The sequence below is a fragment of the Podarcis gaigeae genome (assembly GCF_964106915.1).
Source record: "Podarcis gaigeae genome assembly, chromosome: 7".
NCBI classification, from domain to species: Eukaryota; Metazoa; Chordata; class Lepidosauria; order Squamata; family Lacertidae; genus Podarcis; species Podarcis gaigeae.
Window position 1 is genome coordinate 28850588 of NC_139683.1, and position 21574 is coordinate 28872161.

At 42.4% G+C, this 21574-nt stretch overlaps 1 protein-coding gene across 2 annotated transcripts; it reads right to left on the reverse strand.

Annotated features, from left to right (window-relative positions):
* Positions 1 to 1372: 1372 nt before the first annotated feature.
* LRRCC1 (leucine rich repeat and coiled-coil centrosomal protein 1) lies at positions 1373 to 21458 on the reverse strand. 2 transcript variants are annotated; one of them, XM_083746704.1, is made up of 19 exons: positions 21298 to 21458; positions 19937 to 20142; positions 18709 to 18774; positions 18066 to 18233; positions 16987 to 17156; positions 16656 to 16856; positions 15476 to 15669; positions 14225 to 14420; positions 13083 to 13231; positions 10698 to 10902; positions 9318 to 9457; positions 8244 to 8445; positions 6164 to 6349; positions 5813 to 5987; positions 5059 to 5222; positions 4553 to 4761; positions 4228 to 4365; positions 3111 to 3246; positions 1373 to 1686 (listed from the first exon to the last, which is right to left on the reverse strand). In XM_083746704.1, the coding sequence occupies exons 1-19, from the start codon at positions 21354 to 21356 to the stop codon at positions 1564 to 1566; spliced, it is 3087 nt and encodes a 1028-aa protein (XP_083602830.1). In that variant the 5' UTR covers positions 21357 to 21458; the 3' UTR covers positions 1373 to 1563. The 2 variants fall into 2 exon arrangements, with proteins under 2 accessions (XP_083602830.1, XP_083602831.1); XM_083746705.1 differs by having other exon boundaries at positions 9318 to 9379; positions 21298 to 21443.
* Positions 21459 to 21574: the final 116 nt, after the last annotated feature.

The window sequence follows — 21574 nt, forward strand, 5'->3', positions numbered from 1 at the left end:
TTGCCTGATCAGCGGTTTTCACCCACCTGGCGCCCCTGTGTAAGTTTTGGACTACAGCCCCCGGAGCATCGTAGTCCAGAATCCTCTTCAAGACAACCGGTTGGAGAAGACTGGGATAATGCAAACGCTTCCCCGGAACTTGCTGGCTTTATAAGCAGTGCATTTAAGGGGCTATAGGGTGATCGCGGAAGAGAGAGACCTGTGCCAACAGTGTGCCCCCTTCTCCAAGGGTGGGTCCTCATGTAGCCAGAGTGACACCATTCACACCCAAGGGGAAGGTTATTTGCCCCCAAAGTTTGCAAAAGTACAAAAATACTCCAGCAGGTGCAGGACACCCTATGGGGAGGACATATAATGAAGACTGAGTAGTGAACCTGGAATGCTGAAGGGCTGGAAGGTGGGAAGGAAGCGCCTTCTCCGTTGCCAGAGTGAGCTCAGCATTTGCTTTCTCATTGCTCCCATCACCTCTTCCAGCCTCAGCCTTTCGTCCCAGCGGCACCATCTCTCCTCAGCCGCTCACCGTCAAGTCTTCTTCGACCGCAGCTAAACCAAAGAGGGGAATTCCTGCACGCCTTGCTTCACCTGGCACGGGCACTCCAGAGCTGAGGGGGCACATCTGGCCACCTTCTCATGGCTCCTCCTGCGGGCGACTCTCCACGAGTTCGGGAGTGAGCGTTGGGAGTCCGTGAAGAGCCGACTTGGCTCTTCCCTAGACTCCAACGCTCGGCCAGGGACTCTCGGCCTGGTGCCCCTGAGAGCCCGTCGCCCGGTTGCCATGCACCCCTCACGCCCGCGGTTAAGACGGCCCTGTGTGTGAGCCTTCGTTGCTTATCTTGGCCTCACACTTAGCAGAAATAAAAACACCCTGAGGAGAGGGGAACCTTGTGTCCCAGAGTGCTATGTTGTGCTGCGAGACTGTGGTTGGTTTTGTAGAGCATAAGAAAATTCAGACACCTGCCACTCCAGTCAAGAGTGGGAAAAAGTAGGTCAGTTGCTGGATGTGACGCTGTTGCAGCCATCCCTCCTGGCTTGGTATCCCGCAAGATACAGCAGTGGTTCCACAAGACCGTATTTCTCACTTCCCCATATATAGGATTCTTCCTTTGAGCACTATGGCAGAGAGCAAAGCAGTGGCGTAGCGTGGGTTGCCAGCACCCGGGGCAAGGCAAGTAATTTGCGCCCCCTAACCCGTGAATTTGCGCCCCCTAACCCGTGGATTTGCGCCCCCTAACCCCCAGATGTTGCACCCGGTGTGGCCGGCCCCCCTGCACCCCCCACGCTACACCACTGGAGCAAAGACCACTTTTAAAAACCTTTCCAAGTTTCCAGAAGTTATTCAAGCCTTTGAATTGCCTCTTTAGTAAATCAGTAATTTAAGAAAGGTAACTATTTATTTTGAAAATATTATACATAAAGTGCAGATATAAGTCATGCCAATATGCAGCATTTTTTTTTCAGGAGACTAACTTTGAATAAATGGCTAATGTCATAGTTGTGCCCATCAAGACCGACTATCTTTCTGAATTTTGTATGCCTCTACAGGAGTGTCCCATTCCCTGTACTTCAGAGCTCCTGCTGAATGTCACTCAAAGCAACTGTCAATCGTTTGATTTTCTCTTCCATGGCCTTTTTATTGCTTGCAGTCTCTTGCAAGAGCTGACGCATTTCTTCCTCAACTTGGTAAACCTGAAATAAAATTTACATCTGTTATGAACCACACCTGTTGTAAACTTGTGGTCTGTTTGTGCAATGAAAGATACGTAAGATATAATAGGAACTTTTTCATTTTTTCTGAAGATGTTATAGAAAGGTAGGTAGAAGTTTGAAATCGGCTGAAGAGGTTACATTTGCGAAAGCACCAACATACATTTCATGGAGACCACGTAAAAGGAAATGCCTATCGTGCAAAACCCATTACACTTTAAAAAGTTAAATATATACTTTAAATGTATACAATATACAATGATGAAACATTAATGGGCTGCAACCGGGGAAAAGCATACATACAGCAGCTGATGGAAGCCAACTGCCTTTTCAGACTCCTCCCTTCAACACCCTCCTGGCTTAGTAGGATTCCCCAATTCAGAGGTTGTCAACCTTTTTGAGTCTGCAGCTCCCTTCACCAACTACATTCTCTCCGCGGCATCCCTATGGGGCTTAGGAGCCCTGTTATGTCACCCCTTGCTTACAGTGTCAGTAGCCTCTCACCCGTTCTCAAACACCCTCCCTTGGGGAGGCCTTCTCCCCTCTCCTTGGGAGTCCCTGGTCTCTGAGCTCCCTCTACACCAAAGAGAGGTGCCTCTCAGAGGCACCATTCGCCTGCGGAGCTTATAGCCAGGGCTGCTGCAGTAGACAGCTGTGCAAGCCTTTGGGAGGCAGAGACACAAAAGGGCATCAGAGGAGGGAGGGAAGGAAAGAGGGACAGAGGTCAGTGTTGCCCGTGGCACCCCTGAGCATCATTCAAGGCACCCCAGGGTGCCCACGGTGCACTGATTGAAAACCACTGCCCCAAGCCTTTTTTGGGGGGGGAGGACACGGGCTACTGGGGAAGACAAGAAAACCGGCTTCTGCCAACCCCCTTCTGTAGGCTTTTATTTAGATCCATTCCAATTTTCAGTAAAAGTTCCTCACAAAGACAGAGGACCACTACCATGTATCTGCACTGACTAGAGAACACATTCATTCTTGAACTAATTTCACTCAAACTTCCAAAATGTTTCCTAATGGGAAATTATGAAAAAAGGGTCTCTAGCAGCCCTTTCATTTGATTTTTTAAGAATGAACAACCAACCACCATTACTGATAATTATGACTTTCAGCGAGGCATCACTCGTCAACCTTAAGGCCACGTGAATACTATTCAGTAATAGGCAGCAGCCAGCCCATAGAAGCTTTACAGGTTAAGCCCCATGACCTTGAATACAGACTGGGAGTGAATGGTAGTGGGTGACATTGTCAAAAGCACGAATTTTATGTATTTTTTTTCTGATCCAACTATATCAGAAGGTCGGTCTACACATTGTTAGCAAACAAAAACTAGTAGATTTATTTGCTTGACATGTTTTTTAAAAGTGAAACAACATTTGGGCGCTTTTAGCATTATCTATCACCTTTTCATTTGCTGCCGCAATTTGTTGTTGCTTTTCATTTGCTAGCTGCAGCAGTTCTGCTTGATGCGCTGCTAGCGTTGATTCAAGTTGTCTTCGGAAAGCATCATCCATAGAATGCAGCTTTTCCACCGCTGCCCTAAACACAAAATGAACTCTTAAACCTTATATCTATATCACTATTATTGAGATATGCATGTTGTGTAGATAACTATTCTCCTACAGTCAGAAAAACATTATTTACTAAGTACATCCCAGTAACTCGTTCATATATTGTAAGCAGCATTTTCTGACTGGATTTTTTCTACTGTAATCTCAAATTTCTAGATATTTTGTTACAGAAACCACATTAGCAGAGACTGTGTATGTATACACTAGAAATTTGGAGAAATATGTGAAGGGGGAAAAGCATGGATCTGTTGCAAGTTTAAACCATAAACTTCTGGGATGCCATCCATGCTTCCCATGAAGAGAATTCCTTACTCAGGAAGCTCTGCTGAAAGGAAGAGTCGGGGGAGGGAGGCAAATTTCCTCACCACCCACATTATTTCAATTCCTCTGGAGCAGCTGTTAGAAGGCAAAAGGGCCTATAGAGTAAGTAGTATCAGAAAAAAATGGCTTCCACCACATACGTCCAACCAAAACCTCTATTGGATTGGAAGTCCTTCCGTGAATGGAAAGAACCCTTTTTATTTTTCCCCACAGATAAAACAGAAATGTACTAGGTTTCCACAGGGGAACTCTTTTTACAAAACCAACAGATATTTATGTCACCTCCTAGAGTTCATAAAATTGGGCTAAAGAATTGCTTTCAAATTTTGTCAGGCTACAGGTGGTCCTTTATGAATTTTCAGTTTAATTAGGGATAAAAACAAACAGTATTGTAATGACAGTTGTGAGCACCTTTCACCAACAGAACTTTCAATATATGCCATACTGCAAATGAAAAGCTTCCCCCAAAGCCACAACCGCCATTCAGGAAAGAAAATTTCTTTCTCTAATTTCTCTGAAAGACACCCTGTTCTGCAAGATCTTTCATGAAGAATACATACACCAAAAATCTGACTGTCTTGAATAAATTCACATTAATACAATCAGAAAGTCAAATATAGCAACTTACTTTTGTGCCTGAATACTTTTATCTCTCTCCTCAATCAGCTGCTTCTCTTTTATATCAAAATTTTCTTTCATTTGTTTGACTTGTGCTTCCAATTTGCTCAACAATCCTCCTTTATCTTGCCACTTTTTATTCATCGCACTGAAATGTAATGGACATTTTCACAGAAGCTTCAGAGACTTACTCGTGTTACAACGAAAACCATATCCCTACTTTTCAAGTTTTTGTAGTAGGAAAAGAAAAGTTACGGCTTCCCATTCTGCCTCAATATGGCTTACTGACACTTTAGCATTACTAACATTAATTTAGCAGCATTACTAGTTAGTACCTATAAGTTTTCTTGATATCTTCAAGCTCTGCTTCTTTTTCCTGCAACTGCTGTTTGAGTTCCTCTTTCCTCTCATTTTGCCTTTCCAATTTTTCCATGAGATCATCCAACTGAGTCTCTCTTCCCTCTAGTTGCACCTGAAGTCTCTTCTGCATTTCAGTACTTTCTTCACGATGCTTTCTTATCTGCTCATCTCGGTCCTGTGAGGCCTTGAGAACAATTTTATGAATATATATGTGCCCTGGACCACAGCTAAAACTTCAAGGTGCAAAGTGGATCAACAGGAAAAACTCTGCTTACTTAGTCTCCTATAGTTAAAAGCAGAGGACACTTGTCAGAAAAGAATAGCCATTATACCTCTATCACTGATGGATAACATTCTGAAGACAACCCATGCACAATTGTTGTGCCATTTCTTTGCTTTCCCCTCCTATATCATTACAAGAACCTTTATTCTATTCAGTATCTGTTTTCAGGCAAGTTTGTTAAAAAACAACAACCCTTACTTCTTTCAACTTTCTAATCGTTTCTGTTTGATCCTCCACTATTTTAGACTTAATCTTCAATGCGTCGTTGTTGCGCTCGTTTTGTTTTCTCAGGGTCTCATTCTCACTAGTTAGTACTTCTATTTTGGCTTCCAGTTTCCCCCGATCTTGAGCAAGAGATGCTCCTGGGGAGGGAGACACAAAACAAAGTCTATGTTTTCAGTGCTGCAGATAATGAAGTTAATTTGTCGTGTTAACAGATTGCAAAGCAGTCAAAACCACCCCACTCTTCTCCATGTCTGAAAATTAACATTGGGCATCCAGGCTTTCTTAAATGCCTCTTTGTTTAGGCTACTGTAGTAACTGTTTGAAAATTGTTAACCTATTTAGCTTAAGAATGAAAAAACACACCCAAGTCTCATTAACAGAACAACCTTTTCTTAGTAAATAGTATTTTGGAAATTCATTTCTGGAAAATCATGATACTGCTGGAAGGACACCTAGACACTATCAGCAGCTCTTATGCGTGTGATACAGGAGCATGCCAGATTGGGGATGAATGCCTCTACTGTGTAAAGCACTACCAAAACATAAAGCTGTGATGCATTAGGAAATAGATGCAAGTGATGCAGCTATGGAGCTTTTTGCCAGTACAGCCCATTGCAACACCGTTAGAATGTAGACACTTTGCATTCTTACAGAGGCTTAACATGCAGGTTTGAGTTTCACTTTGTTCTTTATCAGCATCCTACCAAAGCAGAATACAAGTATTTACCCTGTTGCGCCAACTCTTGTCCCCATATTTTCCTCTCCGCTTTTAATCCGTCAATTACAGATTCCTGGGCTGTTATCTGTGAAATAAGTTTTGATTTCTCCTGTTTAAGAAGCTCAAGTTGAATAGTCGCCTGTTTATCTTCCTCCACCATATTTTCAAGAGTTCGGATTTGACTCTGACAAAAAGAAAAAGGACACATGCCATTGTGAAAGAAGGCTTTCACTGTATTTGAAGCTGCAGTGCCATTCAATGTTTCATGCTGTTGATTGACAACAGTCTTCTGTGTATTAACACAAAATGCAGTGTACAGAAGACAACATACAAAAGTTAGATAAGCCTATTAATGCATACTCTCAAGTTGTGTGTTGTTTCTTGCTTCGATCTGACTAATTCTGCAATCTTCATTTTTTGTTCTTTTACCATGGATGTCAGCTCTTGGATTAGGGTGGCCGATTGCTTTTCTTTTTGCAGAGACTGAGCGAGAAGATGCTTATGTTCTGCCAGCTCGGCAGCAACATTGTCAAAGCCTTCTTTAACCTATTTCAGCAAGGGGAAACAAATTGCAAATTATGAGAAAGGTTATTGCTACGTGTGAGTTATTTCTTACACAATAAAAACTGCAAGGTAACTTTCGAATGAATGACAAGAGGTTAATTTGAAAACACATGACATTAAACACCGAATATTACCTTGCATTTTAGGAATAGAGAGGCTCAATATTTATTCCAAATTATGAACTAAAAATGGATGCTGAATATCACCAGTTAGCAAAAAAAGAGAAAAGACTAAAAACTATATATAAAAGCTATAGTAAGTTCCTCAATTTAAAATAGAACTGAAATTAATGAAAGCATGTAATATCTTAAAACGAACTTTTAAACAGCTTTTCTTTGAGGATGTGGAAACTTTCGGGAAAAACATCATCAGTCATAATACATTTCTGAGCTGGATGTGATCCATGCAAGCAGTATATGTTTGCTGAAGGATGTTTTCAAGAGTTACTTGAATGAGCTGAAGGAAGTCAATGGCTAAGCATTTAAAACTAGAGTTCCTTCTATAGCTAAGTCAGCTCTTCTGCAGGCACAGAAAAAGTGTTTGGAGTTGTTTAGGGGCGAGATGCAATGTAACACAAGTGGGCATCTACAAATGCCACAGACCTCCTTCCTCCTCTCTTCCTGCCTGCAGTCCCCAAAATCTGCTCCAGAGAATTGGAGGATACTGTGCAGCAGATTTTGGGGGCACACAGGAGGGCTGGAGAGGCTTGCCTTGTTGTACAGTGGGACCTTGGTTTTCAAGCGTCTCGGAAGCTGAACATTTCGGAGCCCGAACGCAGAAAACGCAGAAGTAATTGCTTCCGTTTTGAAACGTGCCTTGGAAGTAGAACTGCTGCCGAGGCATGTTTTTCATTTCCCCCATTGACTTTGCAGCCAGCCCCTTGATCCTTGGTTTTTGAACGTTTCGGAAGTCAAACAGTCTTCCAAAACAGATTACCTTCAAAAACCTCGGTTCTACTGTACAAGCAGATTTCTGTTGCATAAGTGAGCAGCTGTTACGCTAGAATTGGAAAAACAGGTATTTCTAAGAGTAAAATGAGCGTGGGGAGAATGAAGACTAGTTTTATAAGTTTTTTAAACTTTATGAAATCACTTCCTATAACACATTAGTTAGTTGCTAAAATACAATTATTGTGGTACGTGTGCAATGTATTTTAGCTTGACACAATTGAGCTTGGCAGTATCTGAAAATTAAAAAATTATATACAATACACTGATTTAAGAAAATAAAAACACAAAGCCTTCAGTTTTATGCACTGAGAGTAAATCGCAGTGGGACTTACTTTTGAGTAGATGTGTCTAGGTTTGCACTGTCAAGTTTCTTAATTTTGTAACTTGACAAGTGCAATCCTATCCACGTCTACACAGAAGCGAGCAGCATTGAGTTCAATGGGATTTGCTCCAAAGCCAGTGCGTATTGCAGCCTGAGTGTATCCTCAAAGTTTGCATAAAAGCACTAATCAATTTTATAGCAGCTAATTAACAGATATGTTTATTTAGTAAAAACTGAATTTATTTAGTTATTAAATTTATATACTGCCCTTCATCCGTAGATCTCAGGATGGTTCGCAACATAAAATTACAATATAAAAAACCCCAAATATATGGATCTTATTGATGGTATTTATTTATTAAATTTATACGCCGATATATCTTCCCCCCAAAGAAACCCAGAACAGCAAACACATGTGTGATAAAATAATGCAATAAAAATAAAAACACAGATAAAATAAAATGGAGTTCCAGAGCACAGACTCTTTAAAAATGCAGAATGAACTTATTGTTGCAAATGTACTGCTATGAAAAAAGGACAATCATTTCTGTTTTAGCAGAAGAATTCCTAATATAGATCTCCTCATACACTTTCTATTTCTTACCTCAGTAAATCTTCTGGCCTCTATCGTTAATGCAAAACGAAACTCATCCTCTAGATCCTTATACTTTTGGTGCAGCAGAGTATTCTTCCCCTGCAGTTCTTTAATATGATGTTCGTGCCTCTGCTGCTCTCTGGCCACTTCTTTTGACAAAGCTTCTTGGAATTCTGAGCCGGTCAATGTAACTCTAGTTTCAAGTTCTTTTCTGGAATAAAAAGACCTATGAGTGAGAAGCTACACAGTAAAATAAATGAGGAGTGCATGTCTGCAGATGGGAGTTCTTCCATACAGTGGTACCTCGGATTACATATGCTTCAGGTTACATACGCTTCAGGTCACAGACTCCAGTAACCCAGAAATAGTGCTTCAGGTTAAGAACTTTGCTTCAGGATGAGAACAGAAATCGTGCTCCGGCAGCGCGGCAGCAGCAGGAGGCCCCATTAGCTAAAGTGGTGCTTCAGGTTAAGAACAGTTTCAGGTTAAGAACGGACCTCCGGAACGAATTAAATACTTAACCTGAGGTACCACTGTACTTCTTAGTTCTTAGATACCACGTATGCAGAGATGAGGCTCAAATGATTCTTGAGATCACTGCCTGGATAGCACTTCACTTACAAGCATTTCTTACCACCAGGACTTGCTCCCTTTAAAAAGGCATCTTTGCCTGTTTATAATCTTTCTAAAAACAGAAAATGGTACTTTCGGTTTGCTGGGAAAACCTAATGAATTCTTCTGTATGAAGTACAGAATTAACTGTCTCTGCACTCTCTCCCTTTTAATAGAATATTCTACTGTCTGATCATGGGAATAACTACATGCAGAAGGTCTAGCCTTGGCTGTTATGCCCAACCAAGGAATTCCACTTTCAAAATTTGCAAAATGCTTTCCACAAGAGAAGGTGTCTGAATTAGAAAAAGATAAATTTACAGCACAATCCTAACCACAACTACTCAGAAGTAAGTCCTAACAACTTAAATGGGGCTTTAGATTACAGCTAAGTGCACAAAGCGGAACTTTTTTTTTAAAATGCACAACTAATGTATACCTGTGCTTTCTGGATTGTCTTCAGGCACATACCTGTGTTCCTGCTCTCTCAGCATAAGAAGTTCATGGACTTGTTCCACCTTCTCTTTTTGTTGCTGCAAAGAAATTCGAAGCAATTGCACTTCTCTCTCAGAAGCTGAAACTTTTAATTCTGCAGCTTGAATTTGCTTCCTCTGTGCAATGTATCAAAGGAAGATAAGGAACACACTATCATGGCTGCTGAGAGTTGGCACTACAAGCAAAACATCTTGGCGGAGCTGCCAGCTTCACCATGAGACATCATGGAAACCTCCTGATGTTTATCTTTCTGGCTAGCATGTACCCCTTATCCCCCTAAAAAACGCATGAAGCAATTGGGCTTGAAAACAGCCTTATGTCAGTAGCAATGCAAGAGAGTTTCAAGTCAAACTGCCATGCAATTTGTGTGTGTGTGTGTGTGTGTGTGTGTGAGAGAGAGAGAGAGAGAGAGAGAGAGAGAGAGAGAGAGATTGGCAGGCAGGCAGAGGCAGAGAGATTGAAGATGGAGAATTAAGCATCAATATTTATATCCTCAGCTGCAAACTCCATAAAGATCTGGCTCTGGTTTTGCCCTCCTTTCCCATATCTGCTTTTTGATGTAGCACAACTAGCATGTGGCACTGGGAGTTGGGCAGAAGGTAGCACGGCGCTCAGGCTGAAAGAGCTTCCCCTCCCATGGAATACACTTTTACATTACTCCCCCCGCCCCCCAATCACATCTTTCATTGTTTGACTCACACTCATATCCACAGTACCATTCAATAACTTTATTCAACATAAAGTTGAAGATAATTAGCCACACATCCCTGCATTTATACAGGAAGCTTTTGAAGGTCTTTCAAATTTCAGTGATGCCCTGTGCAAGGTCAGGGATAGTCCCCCCCGCCCATCGCCTTCAGTTCTGCTTAATACACTATGTATGTCATAGTTGTAACATTCTGTGGAACTGGTTGTGCTGCCCTATAGCCAACCCTGGCTTTTGTACGAATGGAGCTGCACAAGGTTAACTATGCGGCAGCAGTTTTTCCAGTTGTAGAGATTACAGGAACTGGATATGGTGATGCTCCCATTGCAGCCAATGCAAATGCAGGGTTATTTAGTTCTTTGCTTGATGTCATGTTACATCAGCAATGGGAGAATGGGAGAATGAAAATACTGACACTCCAGTGCTAGAACACACCAGATAAAACAGAATCTTAACATGCCAATGGTCTCAACCAAAATATGCTCTAGAAAATTTTGAGTTCTAAATCTACGTAGGAGACAGAATTTTGGCAGGTGAAACTCATCATGCAGAGGTGTTGAGAGATAAGATAGAACAGACCAGTTCTCCCTTACACCTGATTAACTGAACTGTAAGTACTAATTTTCTTCAGTGAGAAACAAAGGTTGTACCTCTGAAGCTTGCCGCTGTGCTCTTTGAGTCTCCACTTTGGACAGCGTTTCTTCTAAAGTCTGAAGTGCCTTTTGTTGATCCTCCACTTTATGTCGTGATTGATCTAGTTCCCTGTGAAGTCGTTCAACTTCGTCTTTCAGATGCTGAATGTCCACCTGAAGTTTGGTTTTCGCATTTCTTTCTCTCAAAACCAGCTCTTTTAGCCTGAAAAACATCACTTTCATTCAAAATCACTATTTTTTCAAAGTAAGAAGTGGCGCTGTTTAGGAATGTATGAAGAGATGCCACCATAGTATTGTATAGCTTTTGATATTCAGTGTATCACTTAAGGTCAAATCATAGTTTGCATTTCCAAAGCATATAGGCAAGCCACGCTTTAAACCTGCTCATCTGCTTCCCAACTCCCAGTACTCAGCTTCTGACACTCACAGAACAGCAACCTCCAGAGGCAAAGGGCCAGACATAACTATGGCTTGTCCATTCAGATATCATGCCAGAACAGTTCAGCTTCCTTAACCATGATTTGGCATGAAGTTGAGCTGTGGTTATACAATGGATTTAATTTTTACTTATTAAAATTATTTTATACCACCTTTCATTTTAAAAACCAAGGCAGATTATAGGAAAATAAAAAAGCCATTTTAAAAAGCCGTATCAGCAAACATCAGTTGCTATTAAAATAGCCAGAAATGCTAGGATCCGGTATTAACAGTCAGGAAAAGCTTGGGTGAAGAGGTATGTTTTTAGTCAATGGCAGAAGCACCCAACAGTCGGTGCCTAAGTGACCTCCGGTCAAATTACTGTTTCATACAGTATTTGTCATGCTCCCCACCTAAGCAATGAGTTGTATTAATAGTTGATAGAACTAAGTCTTTAAGTGAGGAGGGGAAAGCTTTTCCAAAAGGGCAACGAGAAAGCACTCAAAGTTCAAGAGGCAGAACTGTAAATATTTAACTCAGGAGTTAAACATCTGCCTAAAAGTACTGGGATATACTTTGGCATCCAGCTTTGTGCAGTTTCAGCATTTCTGCATCAAGCTTGTAGAAGACCTTATGTTGCTGTATTCCAAGGGAGATTCTATCTGGCACAGTAGTGCCCATGCTAAATTGCAGGGTTTCAGGGAGGAGCATTTTTCAGTCTTACCTGGAGAAGCCAAGGACTGAGCATGGAACCTTTCTCATGTAAAGCATATTCCTCTACCACTGAGCTATGGCCTCCTTGTCAAATCCTCATAGCAAGGTCCAGGTATGTCCATTAGGGTTGTGCATATTTCAACATTCCCACAAGTACAGAACACACAAAACTTGACAATAGATGCTGAATTCAGCAGCTTGGCTTTCCTTCACAGAAAAACAAGCAACTTTTCTGTTCTTATAGGCTGAAAAGGATGTGGAATTATCCAAGTGACAAACATTCACAAGAAGGTGAGTGGGAACTGCAAAGGTAGCTTAATAGCAAACACAGCCCAATATATATTTTAAGTGGACATGTTCATCATCAGGAAATAATGGCCTGATTCACACATTACACTAAGCCAAGGTTTGTTTGACAAACCACAAGTTTGCCACAAGTATGAAGTTGTCCCACAGATGATCATACAAACCACTTCAGAGGATTATAGAAACTATGGCTTGTTTCTACAAAGTTTGTTCTGCAGCTGCTATGGCCTTTGTAGTTCAGTGATCAAACAAACCTTAGCTAAGGAAGGGTTCATATGTAATGTCAAGTCACAGTTAAAACAAACCAAGGTGCACAAGCCAACAGCAACAAGCTATGCCTTCACATATTGCTGGCAGTAACAAACCATAGCTAAGCTACAGGAAAGGGCTCAGATGATTTTTTTCAAAAGCCCATTGGTAAATAAACCAAGAATTAGCATTTTGTGCAAACCAGACCAATATCTGAAATGCAATGTTGTAAAAGTAGTATTCTTTTTATGAAGGATAAACTATGCATAGAAATTTTGCAGATAATCCTCAAGAGTTATTTGCATGCCAAATGCCAAATGCCAGAAGTGCTAACAAGGATTTTTCAAACACACTTCAAAATTATTTGAAGGCAAAGTCAATTATAATATTGCTAATAGTGTCACCCTGATGACGAGGTTGATCAGTTTTCTGAAAAGCTGCACCTCCATCCACCTTTGACACAATTTGTTCTCCCATTGAAGGGTAGTAGCACAGAACAGGTTTGTGGAAGATTTATAGCCTAAAACACACTCAAAGTTATTGATTTGCAAATAAACCTACAGATACCTACAGAAACTAGTTGTATTTTATTGCTCTAAGATACTCCCTCTCTGTTGACTGAAAAAAATGCAAGTGGGGAAAAAACTGGTAATAAATTAATTTCCAGAAGCTCATTTTAACATGCTGGATCCTTACCGGTCTGTAGTATACACAGCCATACTTTGAATACCCTTTTCTTCTTTTGCTTGGTCCTGCAGCTCTTTGATATTTTCTCTCAGTTTCTTTTCAGCTTGTTCAGCCTTCCACCTTTTCTCTCTCTCCTGATCCAGCTCTTGAATTAGTGCCTGAACAAGACAGAGATCCCATATATTCCAAAGGAGAAACTACAAATGCAGAAGAATTGCTTCCTGCATTTTGGGGCAGGAAGGGTGTTGGCGCTGAAGGGAGATGATAGACACCCACTTTATTCTCCCGAAAGATAACGTGCCATATGGCCATGACTCCAACACTGCAGGCTGCCACACTATAGGAAGGGTTTAAAAACTAGGCTACTAGACAGTTAAGGCAAAGGGATTGCTTTCACTTAACAACTAACAAATCCCAACTTTAAAAACCAATATTGGGCATATCAAGAAATGATCTACTTCAGCTCCAAATACTTAGAAGAATGAAGGTCACCAAAGGTAAAGTCTAGTAATGCTGGAAAACAAACAATGGGTTTCATAAAAGCATGAGAATGTCCGTGTGGCAATGCTAGTCAGGTGCATACTGCAAAAGAAAAGCCAGTTTTGAAGTTCAAAACAGAAAGTAGAATGCTGAAGGAGGTGCTGATGCAAGGAAAAAACATGAGAAAGCAGATGTGAGAAACAAGAGGATTGGATCCCTTTCGGAACTTGAAATATGGGTACCCCCAACAAAAATTTAAAATTAGGCTCTGTAATTCGGAACTTATGTGATTTGATTTGATATGATAGGTCTGTTAATAAAAATTATTTTTTAAAAAAGAGAAAGCAGATGTGAGAGACATACTGCACTTCAAAGTTTAGTCGCTCTGTGTACCATAAGCTGCTTCTGAAAATATCTCTACAGATGTATTTCTGTGATCCTATAATGATATCTATAAGCTGATTCAACTGCAAGAGATCCTGTGCTCAGTGGACCAACAGCTAGAACACTCATGTTGCCTTACAAGTTTAGGGGTTCTCTCCACTTCGATTTAGAAAGTTACTCCTACTTCTGTTGATCAATAGTTATATTAGTGCCAGTTTTTATGGCTAGTGTGAAAACCATGTTAGCCTTAAGTACATGGAAATAATAAAAGAGTAAAATATACCTACCCTGTAAGTGGAATCTTCTTGAGTACTGGAATCTAAATGTTTTAGTTTTTTCATTTGGTTTTTCTGCGCACCCAAATTCTTGGGTGATTTCCCCACTAAATCTGAACTTGGAACTTCTGAAGTTGGACTTGAATTTTCTTCCTCTTTAACTTGAGATCCTCGAATTTTTGACTTTACACAAATCTGCTCTCCTGCCCTAAAACGATACATAAATTAAATTGGACAAAAAAACTTCCAGATGTTACCAAATATATTTAGAATGCCTTCTAAATACTTAAAGAATTTTCTGTGCTTTTACGTGATCATAAACGAGCACACAAAACCATTTCTGTTTTATTTTTAACACCGAAACTGCTCTCCAATTGAACTATTATTATTATTTATTAAATTTGTATATCGCCCTATAATACCTGCAGGTCTCAGGGTGGTTCACAGGATAAAACCATGATATAGAAACACAGAATACATACAATAAAGACAAGAACAACCACCCCAACCACATTTTAAAAGGCCATTGAATGTCAGTCAACCAAAGGCCTGGTTAAAGAGGAACATTTTTTGCCTGGCGCCTAAAGGTGTATAATGAAGGCACCAGGCGAAAACTCCTCGGGGAAAGCATTCCACAAATGGGGAGCTATTGCAGAAATGGCCCATTCTCGTGTGGCCACACTCCGGACCTCTTGTGGAGGAGGCACAAAGGGCCTCACAAGATAATCTCAGGGTAACAACTAGAAGTACCTAAAAAGTCCACTGAAAACATTATTTTAGACATGCCTATTCAGAAATCCAGGGACGCGGGTGGCGCTGTGGGTAAAAGCCTCAGCGCCTAGGGCTTGCCGATCGAAAGGTCAGTGGTTCGAATCCCCGCTGCGGGGTGCGCTCCCGCTGCTCAGTCCCAGCACCTGCCAACCTAGCAGTTCGAAAGCACCTCCGGGTGCAAGGAGATAAATAGGGACCGCTTACCAGCGGGAAGGTAAACGGCGTTTCCGTGTGCGGCTCTGGCTCGCCAGATGCAGCTTTGTCACGCTGGCCACGTGACCCGGAAGTGTCTCCGGACAGCGCTGGCCCCTGGCCTCTTGAGTGAGATGGGCGCACAACCCCAGAGTCTGGCAAGACTGGCCCGTACGGGCAGGGGTACCTTGACCTTGACCTGATTCAGAAATCCACCAAGTTCAATGAGGCTTACTCCCAAGTAAATGGATAAAAGACTGCATGTGAATATGGAAGCACACATCAACAAACTGAAGATACCTGTCTGAAATTTTGCCTCTCTGAGAATGGTACTTTGTAGACGAAGTGGCTTTTCGATAACTGGGGATCTTGCTCCTTTTAGCTACCTTTCTGTTCTCTTTCCCACTTTCACCACCACTCTCTGAAGTGAGATCTGTGTCCCTTTTTGCTTTGAGAACATTAAGAGCAACGCCAGCCTTTGAAGTCTTAGTCACCTAAAAATAAAAGGATTTAGAGCTCATTTTTTATCTTACTTGATCTTTAGACCTATTACTTTTAGACAGTCTTGGGTAGCTGATTACACTGAATGCCACTTACAGCAGGATAATCTGTGAAAATGTATTAACTCCAAAAGTAGGAAGTGTCCATTATTACTTCAAGCAGCAATTAAGAGAGGTTCTTCTCCCCTTTAAGTTCCCAAAATACCCAGCCTAAGCTCCTTGACTGCAAGCTTCAGCACTTTCCACTCAGACCATAAGAACAATTTTGCTCTCAAGCGCATGACTCATACTACACTCTGACGCTTATTCACACTGCAGTTCTGGGACTACAGCAGCTCAAGTGGCTTGTTGATCATGCTCTGTTCGAAGTCACAGACTACAGACCTTTCAATTCAGACCTTTGCTATTAAAGCAAGGAGAATGAGCCAGAAGCAACCAAATGGGGAAAAAATTGGTGGGGAAGTCAATTGTTTCAAGAAAGTCAGTTGAGCTTTGTCATTTTCTTTTGCCATTCCAAGCCTCTGTAATAGGTGCACAATATATAATCTATATGTATGTCACATGGAGCAACTGTTTCAAATATAACTATGGCTGGATCTACACTGACCTGTAAAAATGTTACTAAATATAACATTATATAACTCTCAATGCAGTTTCCCATTGTCGAAGGCTCGCTGCTCCACAGCACCCTCTGTTGTCTCATTTTAATAATGCATTTTAACATTATAAACAACCAGTGTAGATCCAGCCTACATTTGGGGAAGATCTTTAGCTCAGTGGTAGAACACCTGCCTTTCAGAACAACCCAAATTTAATTCCCGGCACCTCCATGTCAGGCCAGGAGAGATGCAAAGTCAATGTAGAAAACACTGAACTAGATGGGCCTATTGTCTGACTAGGTACAAGGCTGCTTCGTATGTTCCAATGTTCATCTGCAAACAGACATTTGTCAAGTCAGAGGGGGAAATGTAAACTGTTACCTTTTCCAGCAGCTGTGATATCTGATCCTCTAGTTTTTTTATTCTCATGTCACTGTCTAGTTTAATTCTTTCTGGCTCGGAAGAGGATATGCCCTCAGGGGAGGAGCTAGTGGCGGGCCAGGTTGGCATACAGGCACGATGGCGAAACTGAGCTAACACCTCATCAATACGGGGTGTCATCACTGGCAAATTGAGACAAGTCTGTTTAAAAGAAACAAAGCATAAGTGATGAGGAGTGGGGGGGGGGGGACGTACACTGCTTTGACATTTTCAAAGACAAAAAGGCCCCTCTCCACTGCCCCCCTATACACACATGCAGGAGTCACAGCACCTCATCATCATCTGCAGGAGAATTGGATGAAGCCAAGCAGTCCAAAAGGCCTTCTAAGCACTTCAGATCTGTTGAATTTGCTTCTGCCAAGTTTACTGGTTCACCAAATATATTCCTTCCATCTAGGATGGTTAGCTGGGGTAAAGCCTGAAGGAGGATCTCTCTGTAGCCTAAGAAGAACAGAGAAGCTATTAAGCTCCATGCTTCAGTCTAAACATCACCAACAGTGAGGCAAATTCATTTCAGTATAGCATATCTGATTATCCCAATACCAGAGGGATGGGGAACCAGTTTCTCTACCAGATGCTTTGGGCTACGACTCCCCATCATCCCAAACAATTGGCTGTGCTGGCTGAGGCTGATGGGAGTTGGAATCAAGTATCTGGAAGGTCACAGGTTCCCTATCCCTGTATTATCTGAAACATCATTCACTGAAGAACTAAATTATAGGCTCCAATCCCTTCCTGAGATGTTCTTCTGGCAGCCGAAAGCCTCAACCACTCGGAGAAGGGCTATTTCTGAACGGAGCAAAAGAGCACCGCATGAGAAGATTTCAAAGCAGTTCTGCCATTTGTCCAAGCTCTTTCTCAAGACTTTTTCATTGTCCACTGAACTTTATATGGTACAGTCTGCATCTTCCTTCTCAGCATGTTTTTCATACTGCAGTGCACTCTCACAAATACTTTGCTTATTAAAATACTTATAACTCTCCCTATAATGGATCTCAGGGCGGAATATGAAAACAGCAAATTGCAAACCCGCTATAGCCAATAATTTTAAAATCAAGCAAAGATCAATACTAAGCTGCAGTCAAAGGTTTCCCCGGTGCTGAACTAAGATCAACGCTAGCGTCAGCCTGGCCTCTGAGGGGGAGACATTCTATAACTGGGGTGCCACAGCCACGCTGCATGAAGTCTTCTGCAACCTTAACACAATAATTCATGGACCCACACTTGTGCTTTTCTCTTTCTGCCAACAGTTATCTGGGTCCAAGTCATGATCCGGTGATCAGCTGGAAATGCCAATCTTCAAAATGCAAATAGAGTAAGTCGTAAATGTTTCCTGTGCACCACTCTTACCTATTTTTGCACACACTGGATTACTTTTTCCACTCTTCTCCAAAGACAGATTTGACAGGTACTGTAATCCCACCAAGCACTGGAGTAAATGGTTAATATTACTTAGACAATTGCCGTGTAGCTCAAGAGAACTAATTTTAAAATTGGCTCCACGAAGATACAAAAGTCCTGTAAAAACAGACACAGTATGTCAAAAAACATTTTCAACAAGAAGGCGTGTAAAGGAAATCCCTTCTGGATCAAGCCAAGGGCTCATCTAGACCAGGATCAGGGTCTCACAATGGCCAAATGTGATTCTCAGCAACAGGAATTTGGAAGCATAGTGGAGGTAAAACATAGGCGTCATGGCTAGTAGCCACTGATGGTCTCAGCCTCTGCTGAAGCCATCCAAGTTGGTAGCCATCACTGTTTCCTGAGGGAATGTTCTGTAGCTGAAACGATGTGTTATGTGGAAAAAGTAATTCCTTTTAGAATAAACCACTATCCCATGAATACTTTATTGGCAATTGTTAGATGTATGCAGCAGCAATAACAATTCTCGCAAAGCCATCATGGGAGTTAAGTCACATCAAACATAGTAAGATTCCAAATTCCAAGTATTCCAAGTAGATATGCAGAGGGATGAGCTGCAAAAATCTCTTACCTGTAAGGTCATGTATGCGGTTGTAAGACAAATTCAATCTAGTTAAGTTAAACAGCTTTTCCAGTCCTACGAAACAAAAAGGTAAACAAAACAAAAAAATCACTGACCACACAGATCAGATAAAGAATATATGCCATTAAGATAATGTAGAAAAAAAAGATAAAGTCGCAACAGTTACAGGGGTCCACAGTTTAGGGTTGGTCGGTAGCCAAGCCAGAATTTATGGTTACTGTCTCTTGTTCCTGACCTCACATTATGTCCCTAGTATCCTGGGCTCCTTTGGGAGGAAGAGTGGGATATAAATTTAATAAACAAATTATGTCTCCAGTTCTGAGGTCCAACACAATTGTAAGACAACACTCCCACCACTTTCTATCTCAGCTTGGAACTGGGGAAGGAAACAGAGGATTGTTTGAGGACTGGGCTAGCAAAGCACTTGGAGCATCTTGACAAAGTTGCCAAGCACCACCATAGGAATCCACAACTTTCCAATCCAGCTTGGAGATGGGGAGGAGAGGGATCTTTCTTTTATAATTAATTATAAAACAAAATAGCATGAGTTTTTATAAGAACGTTTAACTAAGTCCCGGTTCTAGGAGAAAGGCATAAATAAAATAAATAATAATAATAAGTTCGCAAGCCAGTGGGTTGTGTTTGAGTGAGAAACGAACAAGTTACAAACCAGGTGTAGGGTACCGGATGTTGCTGAACTACAACTCCCAATATCCCCAGTCATTGGCTATGCTTGTTAGGGCTGATGAGAGCTGCAGTTCAGCAACACTGGGAGGGCCAGAGGTTCCCCACCCCTGCCATAAACTAGAGTTTGCAATTGAACAAACAGTAAACCAGCACACACTGTTGAACTGCTCCTACTGCATTCCTCCTGAGCACAAGTAGGAGCAACAAACCACAAGCCTTGGTTTATTATAACATGTGAACCAGCATTTGGAGTTTATTTGTGTAATCTCACTGTATACAAGTTGTACAAGCGACAATAAAGTATTTCAGTTTCCTCTCTAAGCAAACCAAGATCTGAAGCCAAGCACTGGTTTGCACACTGTAGTAAGCTAAGGCTTGTGATTTGTTACTTCTGCTTGCCCTAGGGGAGGAGTACAGCAGGAGTGATCTGGAAGCTTGCACTAGCACTGATTTTCCGTGTCATCCAAACACAGTCATTACATGTGACATGCACACTAGGAACAGAAAACCAGTCAAGCCAAGGACTAACCTTCAACCTTTGTTATCAAGTTGCAAGCTAAGTTTAAGGTTCGCAGGTTGGTCAGGGAACTCAGCCCTTCAATCCGATGTATGCGATTGGATGAGAGATCCAGATGCTGCAAGTTCAACATATGACCAAGACTTTCAATTCTGGAGATCTGGTTACAGTGCAAGTTGAGCGTGTGAAGTTCTGAGCTTAAAGGTATCTCTGCTAAACTACAAATGAAAAAGCAAATGGTATTAGGATGTAATAATTTTTTTGGGGGGGGAGGGCAATAGAGAATCCTACTGTAATTAATAAAAATAAGCAGTAAGTAGCCTATCTCAAATGGTCTGCAAGGCAGGTTCATTTCCAGTGCTCAGGCCTGGCTCTCTACTCTGGCTACTTGTGCTCAATTAGGCTGCACTCGCTTGGGGATGAAAGCCAATGTGATGTATGACCAGCTTTCTGCTTGGACTGGGGAGAGATGCAAGTTCAGATCCCCACGCAGTTATGAAAAGTCAATGGAGAATCCTAGGCCAGTTCTTCTTTCTCACTGCTACCCCACAGGGTTGTCGTTGTGAGAATTAAATGGTGGAACTGCCCATGCATTTTCACCCCGCTCTTCCCATAAGGTTCATCTTGCCACAACTTCCAATCTTCACAAGCCTGTGAATTAGGGCTATGCGCTGTGGGTTAAACCACACAGCCTAGGACTTGCCGATCAGAAGGTTGACGGTTCGAATCCCCACAACGGGGTGAGCTCCCGTTGCTCGGTCCCTGCTCCTGCCAAGCTAGCAGTTCGAAATCACGTCAAAGTGCAAGTAGATAAGTAGGTACTGCTCTGGCAGGAAGGTAAACGGTGTTTCCGTGCGCTGCTCTGGTTCGCTAGAAGCGGCTTAGTCATGCTGGCCACATGACCCAGAAGCTGTACGCAGGCCCCCCTCGGCCAATAAAGCGAGATGAGCACCGCAACCCCAGAGTCGGCCACGACTGGACCTAATGGTCAGCGGTCCCTTTACCTTTACGTGATTAGGACAGCCACCTGTCTATTCACTTAACCTTCATGTTTGAATGGGAATCTTAAACCCAGGCCTTGCTGGATAGTTGGTTCCGTTGGGACATTCAATATACTTCCAACTAAGTATAGGAACGCCCAGCGGAGCAATTTGTGGCCATTTATGTTAAAAACCCAGCCGTGGGAAATGTCCCCAGAGTCTCCCTTCCCTGGATGCCCCAAGCACTTGCTTCTTTCGCTTTGATGGTTCATTCTGCCCTGCTGGGACCCGAAGCAACGGATTCCAATTTCCTGCATTACGGGGGTTGGACTAGATGACCCCTCGGAGCCCCTCCCAACTCTACGATTCTGTGACATCGCTGCAGCCGCTCACCTCTTGACGCCTTTATCCATGAGGCTGAGCTCCCCCGAGGCCGCTCCGGGCTCCGCCATCGCGCTCCCGTCGGCGCCGCCTCTTCCCTCGGAGCTGCCGCTCGCCCTCAGCCGCCGCGGCGTTTGCCGCCCTCCGCTTCAAATCCCTCCCACCCCGTCGCTGGGACAACAGCGCCCGCGCAAGGCATGACGGGAAGCTCGAAGCTCCTCCCGGCGGCTCTTCCCGGCGAGCGAGGAGAAAGCGAACCATAGCGCTATGCAAAAATTTCAGATACGCA

Excerpts from the sequence above, each read along its gene's own strand:
- LRRCC1 (XM_083746704.1), bottom strand. The coding sequence starts at position 21,356 with ATGGCGGAGCCCGGAGCGGCCTCGGGGGAGCTCAGCCTCATGGATAAA. Across the intron at positions 8,446-9,317 it reads CTGAGAGAGCAGGAACACAG|AAAAGAACTTGAAACTAGAG; the intron begins GTATGTGCCTGA and ends TTTTTATTCCAG. Across the intron at positions 1,687-3,110 it reads TTGCGGCAGCAAATGAAAAG|GTTTACCAAGTTGAGGAAGA; the intron begins GTGATAGATAAT and ends ATTTTATTTCAG.